Here is a 10,007-nt window from a genome sequence, read left to right on the forward strand (position 1 = left end):
TCTGAAGCCAGGAGCCAGGTGCTTCCTCCTGGTCCCCCCTGCAGGTGCAGGGCCCAAGCACTTGGGCCATTCTCCACTGCCTTCCTGGGCCACAGCAGAGAGCTAGACTGGAAGAGCAGCAACTGGGACTAGAACCCAGGGCCCACATGGGGTGCTGGCGCCTCAGGCGGAGGATTAGCCAAGTAAGCCATGGCGCCGGCCCCTTATTTTATTATTTTTTAATGATTTATTTATTTGGGTATTCATGTGGGTAACAGCCACCCAAATGCTTGGGCCACCACTTGCTGCCTCCCAGGGTCTGCATTAGCAGGAAGCTGGATTTATTTATTTGAAAGACAGGGTTACAGAGAGAGAGAGACAGAGAGAGAGAGAAAGAGAGAAAGAGACAGAGAGAGACAGAGAGACAGAGAGGGAAAGAGATCTTCCACCTGCTGGTTCACTCCCCAAATTGCCACAGTGGCCAGGGCTGCGCCAGGTTGAAGCCAGGAGCTTCATTTGGGTCTCCCAAGTAGGTGCAGGGGCCCAAGGACTTGGGCCATCTTCTGCTACTTTCCCAGGTGCATTGGCAGGGAGCTGGATCGGAAGGGAACAGCTGGGACTGGAACCTGCACCCATGTGGCATGCGAGCATCGCAGGCAGTGACTTAACCTGTTATACCACAGCACTGGCCCCCACATTGTGCTTGTCTATCCATTCACTGATGAACATCTGTCTCTCGATTAAATAAAGTCAATGAAAAGAGAAGTAAGCAGAGAATGTGCATTGTCCACGAGCCTTTGGAAGGCTCCTTATGTTTCTTGCAAAGACCTTCGTCCATGACCTCTGCTCACCCTGGCCTGGCCTCTCTGTACCAGTTTGGATGCTGTTGGCTGGAGGTAATGAAATAAATGCCCAGCTAACAGTGGTTGATGCAAAAAGACATTTAATGATCTCACCTTACAAGAAATGATAGGTAAGTGTTTCCAGCACTGGCTCAGTGGTTAAAGTTTTTAAAATTACACTGCAAGATTATCATCTTAACCATTTTTAAGTGCACTGCTTTGTGACATTAAGTACTGTCACATCATCGTATAGCTATCGCTGTTGTCCGCCTCCAGAGCTTCGTCACCAATCTGAAATCCTGTGCCCATCACAGGAGACCTCCGCACACCCCCGAGCTCCGCTGTTCCACTTCCATCTCTGTGACTGTTCCAGGCACTGCACAGGAGCATAATCATAAAATATTTGCCCTTCCTATCTGGTTTATGTCAGATAATAACATTTTCTTTTCTAAAAAGATTTATTTATTTATTTTGACACTTGAGTTACAGAGAGAGAAGAGACAGATACACACAAAGAGAGAGAGAGACATCTTCCATCTGCTGGTTCACTCCCCAGGTGACTGCAATGGCCAGGGTTGGGCCAGGCCAAAGCCAGGAACCTGGAGCTTCTTCTGGGTCTCCCATATGGGTGCAGGGGCCGAAGCACTTGGTCCATCTTCTGCTGTTTTTCCCAGGCCATTAGCAGGGAGCTGGACTGGAAGTGGAGCAGCCGGGACACCAACCGGTGCTATTAGGGGATGCTGGTGTCACAGGAAGTGGTTTTACCCACTTCACCACCACGCTGGCCACACATAATGATGTTTTCAAAGTTCATCTGTGATGTAACGCCTGCTCACTCTTTTTAAGGCTGTTGCCCACATGCAGCACATCGTGTGTACCTGTCCCTTCCCTGATGGACGTCTGGCTTGTTTCTACTTTTTCCCTACTGGGAATAACGCTGCCGTGAACACTGCCACGCAAAAATCTGTTCCAGCCCTTGCTTTCTGCTATTTCGTGCACATATCTGCAAGTGGGATTATGGGATCACGTAGTCATTCTGCTCCATGTTTTGAGGCAAATTCCCATGCTCTTGTCCAGAGTGGCCGCACCATCTCACACTTCTACCACCAACACTAAGGGTTCCAGTCCCTCCATGTCCTGCTGGCCCTGGCTCGCTCACTCGCTCGCTCCCTCAGTCCTTTCTCGCCCTCTGATAACAGCCATCCCATGGACGTGAAGTGGTAGCTCACTGTGGGTTTGATTTGTTCTTCTCAGCAGGGGGTTTTGGGGTCAGTGGTAGAATGAGAAGATTCCCGTAGTTGGCAGAGTAATTATGGGAAGTGGCAGGGGCCGGGTCAGGCTTTCCAAGCTGTGCACTGGGGGCCTGCTGAGGAAGTGGCCTCCGCTCTTTCTATAGCCACAGTGAGGGCTGTGTTGACTCCGGGACCAGGATATGAGGCTTGGGATGAGATGTGCAAGGGAGGGAAGAAGCCCGAGAGACTGCAGCCCACATAGGCGTCTTAGAGGGTGGTAGAGGTGTTCCCTGAAGACGAGGCGACAAAGGAAGGCCTGCTCTCCTTGGCCAGGAACTCCTTGCTGATCAGGCCTCGGGCCGCCAGGATCTTGAGCAGGCCATAGCGAAACTTTTGGCCAATGAAGGCGTAGATGATGGGGTTGAGGCAGCTGTGCAGGAAGCCCAGAATCTCGGTGGCGTCCAGGGCCCGGTCAATGTCATTGCGGCGCTCACACGTCTCCTGGATCACGTGGGTCCTCATGAGGGTGTCTGTGAGCAGAACCAGGTTGTAGGGCAGCCAGCAGAGAAGGAAGATGAGCACGACGGCGAAGATGACCCGCATGGCCCGGTGCTTCTGCCCCATGTGGGCCTGGAACAGCGTGCGCAGGGTGAACCCATAGCAAAACAGCATGACCAGCAGCGGCAGGATGAAGCCGAAAGTCTGAGGCAGGATCCGCAGCACCATGCGCCATTTCGCAGTGCTGTTCCCCATGTCCTCATAGCAGACCGGGCTGGAATTGGGTGGGAAGATGGCATTACGGAACAGTAAGATGGGCAGAGACAGGATCAGAGACACTCCCCACATGCTTAAGCATATGAACTTGACCAAGTGGCGCTTCTGGATCATCGTGCGTGTGGCATGGACGATGGCCAGGTAGCGGTCCACACTGATGCAGGCCAGGAGCAGGATTCCGCTGTAGAAGTTGACTTCCTTCACAAGCGAGACCACCTTGCACAGGGGCGTGCCGAAAGTCCAGCCATGCACCTTGGAGGCGGCCCAGATGGGCAAGGTGGTGGCAAAGAGCAGGTCGGCGATGGCCAGGTTCAGCAGGTAGACGTCGGTGACCGAGCAGGTGCTCCGGCTGTACAGGATGACCAGCATCACCAGGGAGTTGCCCAGCAGGCTCAGCAGGAAGACCAGGATATAGGTGATGAGCACAACATAGCTGTTGGTTTCCAGAGATTCTGACCGGCACGGAGCAGAGTCTAGCAGGGTAGGGGGTAGGTCAGTGCTGTAACTGTAATTGCTGAAATCGCCGAAAAAATCTTCATAGCTGTAATTCTCCCAGGTAAACTCTTGCATTTCTGAGATAGTCTTAAATCCTGGAGTAGAGAAGAGAGATGAGGGTTACTACACACGAAGAGCTCCCTCACTCCTGCGCACACACCTGAGAGACGGGGCAGGAGGGAAGTGTCTTTGTGTTGGCCGGCATATTACACAGGAGCGATTTTCACTTCTACCATGTAAGTAGTGGGGTTTCTAAGGTTAAGTGACACATTTAGTGATCCATTGCACGTTTTATGAAAAGACTATATCATTCCCTTCAATGTCAGAGAGAGAGCGAGTTTCTGAACAATTTCTATGGCATTGTCGCAACTTCTCTTTGGATAATCCCTAGAGAACCCTTGTATGGGATCCCTGAATGGTGAGCGTCTTTGGATGCTGTGGCTGGATTTCGTGTTTAGATACAGACATGCTGTTCAGTTCCTAATCTGGGGTCCAAGCAGGCCATCCAATTGGGTTGTACTCCAAGAAAAAGATCCAGGCTGGACTGTAAACCTCAGGGGTGAATCCTTGTCTCCTGCTTTCTGGAAGATAGTTTAAAAGAAGTGCCCTGGGGGGGAAAAACCAGTTTGTGCTGCGGCAGCAGGAAGTTGCAGTGGGCTCAAGCCAGAAGAAACATCAGCCGGCTAACAGGGACAGAAGGAGGCCTGATGCGGGCCTGTTTGTGTGGTCTGATAAGCAGGTGGCTGGCTGATTCTCCTAGCGTGTGTAATGGATTATTTTGGGAGACTGGGGCCACTACATTCTGCTGCAGGGGGGTGAGCAGAGAAAGCCAGTGTGCACCCAGGCTAAGGGGTGGGGCAGCAGGAAGTGTGGTGGCTTTCCTGTCCTGGTGGGGACCCTTCCTGCCCTGCTTATGTGCGCCTTCCTCTGTCCCTGCAGGCTTAGTCTACCTCTGTGGGTTCTGCTCTTGCTACTCCAGTAGCTGAGATTCTGCTTCTGGGTACAGGGGCGGTGACAGCTACTCTGAACTGTTAGCCCAGTTTTCCAAAGAAGAAGCAAAACACCCCGGCTACCAGATCAGCTTCTTCTTCAGGACCCCATCATGTCATTTCTTGGTATTTCAGTCCTCCCGGGCTCTACCCCACCCTGCGTGAAACCCAGTATGAGAGAAGAGACAGGCGGCGTGGGAGGGAGGAGTCAGTACTGTGGTGCAGTGGGAAAAGCAGCTGCCTGTAATGCCAGCATCCCTTGTGGGCGCCGGTTTGCGTCCCGGCTGCTCTATTTCTGATCCAGCTCCCTGCTAATGTGCCTGGGAAAGCAGCAGAAGATGGCCCAAGTACTTAGGTCCCTGCCACCCAAGTGGGAGCCCAGATGAAACTCCTGGCTCTTGGCTTCAGCCTGGCTCAGCTCTGGGCCTTCCAGCCACTTGGGGAGTGAATCAGAGGATGGAAGATCTCTCTCTCTCACTTTCAAATAAATAAATAAATAAATAAATCGTATAAAAAAGAGGATGGGCAGTGACACTGTTAATGAAGACGCAGAGAAATCAGAATCTTCTGCGTGTGCTGCTGGTTGGAATGTGAAATGGCTCAGCTGCTTCGGAGAATGGCCTAGCAGTTGCTTGAAAGGTAGAAGATGGGGTCACCATGGGACTCAGCAATTCTCATCCCAGGGATACAACTGAGAGAACTGAAACTGTATGGCCACAGGGCTGGCATCATGCTGCAGTGGGTTAAGCCACCGCCTGTGACACTGGCAGCCCATGTGGGAGCATAGGTTTGAGCCCCGGCTGCTCCACTTCCTATCCAGCAGCGGAAGATGGCTTAAGTGCTTGGGCCCTTGTACTCACATGGGAGACCCAGATGGAGTTCCTGGCTTCAACCTGGCACACCCCTGGCCTCTGTGGCCTTCTGGGGAGTCAATCAGTGGATGGAGGACCTCTTTCCCTCTCTCTCTCTCTCTCTCTCTGTCACTCTGCCTTTCAAATAAATAAAATAAATCCTAAGAAAAGACTGTGTCTTTACAAAGTTTTTTTTTTTTTTTTTAACGAAAATGTACGTCTGCACAGAAACTTGTACGTGAATGGACCACAGCCTTCTTCACAACAGTCCCTAAGCAGAAAGAACCCAAATACCCATCAGCCGATGAGTGGATGACCACAGTCAGGTTCGCAGATACACTGGAGTATTACTCAGCCCTAAGAAGGAAGGAAGTATGGTACACACAGTCAGGTTCGCAGATACCCTGGAATATTACTCAGCCCTAAGAAGGAAGTACTGATACGTGATGCACACAGATGAACCTTGAAACTGACATTCTAAAAGAAAGAAAAGGCTCCATCCTGTGTGATTCCACATCTGTGAAATAATCAGAACAGGCCAACTGGTAGAGACAGACGGTAGATGAATAGTTGCCAGGGACTGGGGGTGGGGGTGGGAAGAGGAATGTTAACAAGTACAGAGTTTCTTTTTTTGGGTGATGAAAGCATTCTGGAATCAGTGGCAGTGACTATACAACTACTAAAAATCACAGGATTATATACTTTAAATGAGTGGAGTGTAAATTATATCTCAATCAAAAAAAGATTAACCAGAGTGCACAACCTTGCAAAGCAAACATAAGTATTCCAACAACAACCCAAGGAGCCCTAGGAAGGCTTTCTCTTTAGCAGAGGGTAATCTCAGTTACTGTCAATCATACATAGAAAGAAAAAGGTTGAATGGGATTAAGAGAACCTAGAAACACAATGCCCTTTCCTGTGAGTGATGGACTCGTTAGCATTCCCCTTCCTGGGAAGGGTTTCCTTTCCTACCTTAGTGGCCAGCCAGACTGCCTCCCAGCACCCTGCTGTCACAGATGGAGAAGATTCCATCCGCTGGTGAACCTAGGAAATGTGATGACCAGGGCGAGGCCCCATCTGGCCAGGAAGATGAGGAGGGAATGGGAGAGGCAGGTGGAACAGCTGGCTTGCCCAGTGTGGTTGGCAAGGCCCGAAAAAAGTCTCTGGCTCTGCAGTCCCACGGCCAAGAGCACTTTGCTTGGAGGCCCAGGGTTCTGTCCAATCGAGTGACGTCACCTCTGACAGCACTTGACCAGAGCTGCTCTTAAGGGAACAGATGACCTGTGGGAAGCTCCGCCTTTGAGAGTGGGTACAGAACATGGCAGGTGCAGGGAGCGGACAGAACCACGAATCCCTGAGTGACAGCAGGGAGAAGGCCTGGCTGGGGCAGCTGCAGAAGTGGTCCCACCAGAAAAGACAACAGCAGCAGAGTGGGAGCCACAGGAAGTCCTAATTTTGGATAATCCCATGTGCAGCTGTGCTGCGAGGGGCGGGGTGGGGTGGAGGAGCTTGATGTTCTACAGGGAGACTGTGCGAGTCAGGACACAAGGTAACGCACTCAGAAAAGAGAACCGGGCTGGGGGCAGAGATTCCTGTGGCTGGTGTTTGCTTTTTAATTTGCCAACCCCTAGACAGCTTGGGTTGGTGATTCAAGGGACAAATGAAGGGAAGGGACGGTGACACAGGTGAGGGCTGTGCAGTACCCTGCCTTGAAGGTAACGTGACCTCCCTCGTCACTACACACAGGTGCGGATTAGTCCCGTTTGCTCGTGAGAACACTGAGGCCAATACGGGCTCAGCCAGCAGCCCATGAGCACAAAAGCCTGGGAGTGGGTCAGCCAGGATTCCAGCGAGACGTCCACAACTCGACTTGCGTTATTTTCTGTGCACAGCCCTCTTTCTCAAAAAAATAAAGACACCTTGCATAGTAAATACATTTATTCGTAAGCTAAGTGCCCGAGCTATCAGTAAGTCAGCCTACGTGCAGATTCTGCACCTGCTCTGGTCACTTCTCCAGAAGTAAAGAAACAAGCCTCGCAGGGATGATAAACCAAACGCCCTTGACCTGGATGGCACCTGTGCCCCCTGCCCCCGGTCCCCTTCTCAGTTGCCCGAGTGGGAGCATCCCTGGTTGAGCAGAAATGTTGGCCTTTTTACAACTCAGGGCAGTTAACAGGCTCCACAAGTGGGTGGAATTCTAACAGCTTACCCCAAACTGCTAGGCGCCAGCATGGGGCTTGTTTACCAGGTCCCAAGCGTTTTAGGCAATCTTGTAACAACAACAAATGCAAATCATTTGAATGCAATCCTGGTATTTATAATCAACAGACATTTAGGGTGCGTAGGGAAGGAAGAGCCAGCCGTGGCTGGCCCATCCTCAGAGCCGACTCCAGCCAAAGCAAGGGGGCTGGCAGGGCCCAGGGGAGCCCTAGGCCCCGGCTACCCTGAATGGCTGCTGGAGAGGGTTGTGGGAAGGAGGCAAAGTCTCCCTTTGGGGTTAAGGAGGCCTAAGGTGAGAGAATGAAGGGACCCAGGAGTGTGGGCAGGCCCACAGAAGGGCAAGAGGATCAGGAGTTCACACTGGGAAGGGACAAGAGGGGTTTTCCTCCCATTTCACAGATGCAGAAGCTGATAGCCAGACAAAGTGGTTTGCCCAGGACCACACTGCATTCTCTTATCTTTGCCCTGTTTCCCCAGCCCCACCTCAGCCCCGCGGCATTGCTGCTTGCTCCTCTGCAGGTCCGGGGGTGGGGTGGGGGCGCACATGGAGACCAAGTCCGGCAGCATTCCTGCCCGCACCGTGAGCCTCTCGTTTCCCTCCTTGGAAATCCTTAAAGCCTCGCGACTGTCCCCTCTGTCCCTTCATACCGTGCCCTCTGGGACCCCCAGCCCTGGGGAGGCCCCTGCCTCCCCATTCCACCATATGCTCTGACCATGCCCCATCTTTGGGCATTTCGCCCAGTTTACTTGCCTGGCATTGGATCTGAGGACCCTAACACTGTAGCAGCCCCCACTGTTGGAGCCAACACCCCTTGGAGCCAAGACCCTTTCCTCCGGAAAGAAAGTCTTTTGTTCAAAGTAAAAATCCCCTGCCCCCGCCCCACCAAGTTCAAATACACTTTTGACAACAGAGTCAAATGACACTGAGAATGTCTTTTGCGACCCTGGCTAGCAGTTGCAAATGAAAGGTAAACAGAGGTGGAGCCGTGAACACTGATGTCCTGCTCCCACCTGACCCCTTACCCAGTGGACAGTGCCTCAGTCCCCTCTGCTAGCCCTTGTCAGGCCTCTTGCTCCATGCGTCCCAAGGCCTAGGAAGTTCTCAAAGCCCACAGCAGACTCATTCAAGCAGATGACCCCAAAGAAAGAGTCTGATGGCAACTGTTGGTCACCTCTCTCCTCCCCACACTGGGGAAGAAAGCAATGACACCTGGCCAAATGAAAGTCGGCACTTTCTGGGTGAGGAAATGAAGCTTGCAAGAGGTTAAGCAACCTACCTAGGGTGACACAGCTGGACTGGGGCTTTAGAAGTTTTCAGAAACAGTTTGCAGTCTGCTCTCCAACCCTCCGTTCTGCCCACCAGAAACAGAGGCAGGAGCCCAGCCTCAGGTTTCTGCACTGGGCAAGGCGGGGGTGGGGTGGGGGTGCCCCCCCCCCCCCCAGCCAGATCCCAAGGCTGTTGAGAGGGGAGCCAGATTTGGCATTACCCAACCCACCCACTTCTCAGTGTCCGTCAAGGTGAATTCGTTTCGGCAGAGCCCAGGTACGTGGTTGAGTGAAGGAAAAAACTGGCGGCTCCACCTGGATCTGCTGTTGATGGCCAGGTGAGCTTGGACAAGTCACGTCCCCGAGGGCGTCCGCACCCTTCTTTGGTGACTGTCCCACCCAGCATGGGAGCTACTAGCCATAAGCAGCCATTTAAATGGCAATTAATTAAAAGAAATCAAAAAGCCAGGTGCTCAGTCATACCAGCTCCATTTCAGGTGCTCAGTAGCCACAGGTGTCCAGAGGTGCCGCATTGGGTGTGCAGACACAGAAGCTGTCCATGGTGGCCAGAGGGTCCCGAGGCACCACGGTCTAGGTGGTTATCTCTAGCTCTAAGCTTCTGCAGTCCCTCACCCAAGTTGGCTATGGCTGCTGAGTCCCTTCCAACACACACCTCCCCGGCTGCCATAAGAATGAGGCTCACTTACCTGCTGTTGCTGCGACAGCCACTGCCTGTGAGCGGGCTGGCCACCGACACCTCCCTGTGACTCAAGGCTCGGTAGCTGTCTGGGCTGTTGGACAGGAAAAAAGTGAAGCAGCCTGGATGGGGAAACTGCTGAGCCAGGCGGCCCCGGGGGAGGTGTTCCCACCCCTCCAGGAACCATGAGGTCTGTCCTGGGACTCTGCACACCGGCCCCGGGGCCTGCGGGGGGTTAGCCCTGGGGATGCTCACGCCTTCCTCCCTAACGGCTTCTGGAGGAGCCTGCCAGTCTGATGGAGGAGGTTTTCCGAGTCCACCTTGTGCATCCTGAACCTGCAGTGCCTTTTGTAATAAGGAAGAGGCACCCAGCCCCTCCCACACCCCACTGCCCATAGTCTTGTCTGAACTTGGAGACACAGTTCCTTCTTCCCTCCCTCTCTCCCTCCCTCCCTCCCCCTCCCTTCCAGGACCAGCACCAGGGCTGTCCTTGCTTCTGTCCCTGGGGACCCTTTGTGTATGGAGCGGGGGCTCACTGCCTCGGTCGTCCTTGAGGAGCCTCGCAACTGTCCCCTCTGTCCCTCAGCTACCTTCCCCTTCCGCGCCCGAACTTGCCAATGTCTTCCTCTGTCCCAGGACCCCCTCAGCTCCCCACTCTGCTA

The 10,007-nt window shown here is 53.1% G+C and overlaps 1 protein-coding gene across 3 annotated transcripts; it reads right to left on the bottom strand.

The window, feature by feature from the left end:
• Positions 1-1,260: 1,260 nt before the first annotated feature.
• CXCR2 (C-X-C motif chemokine receptor 2) lies at positions 1,261-9,396 on the bottom strand. 3 transcript variants are annotated; one of them, XM_051848016.2, is made up of 2 exons: positions 8,406-8,593; positions 1,261-3,417 (listed from the first exon to the last, which is right to left on the bottom strand). In XM_051848016.2, the coding sequence occupies exon 2, from the start codon at positions 3,395-3,397 to the stop codon at positions 2,321-2,323; it is 1,077 nt and encodes a 358-aa protein (XP_051703976.2). In that variant the 5' UTR covers positions 3,398-3,417; positions 8,406-8,593; the 3' UTR covers positions 1,261-2,320.
• Positions 9,397-10,007: the final 611 nt, after the last annotated feature.

The sequence above is a fragment of the Oryctolagus cuniculus genome, chromosome 3, assembly GCF_964237555.1.
Source record: "Oryctolagus cuniculus chromosome 3, mOryCun1.1, whole genome shotgun sequence".
NCBI classification, from domain to species: domain Eukaryota; kingdom Metazoa; phylum Chordata; class Mammalia; order Lagomorpha; family Leporidae; genus Oryctolagus; species Oryctolagus cuniculus.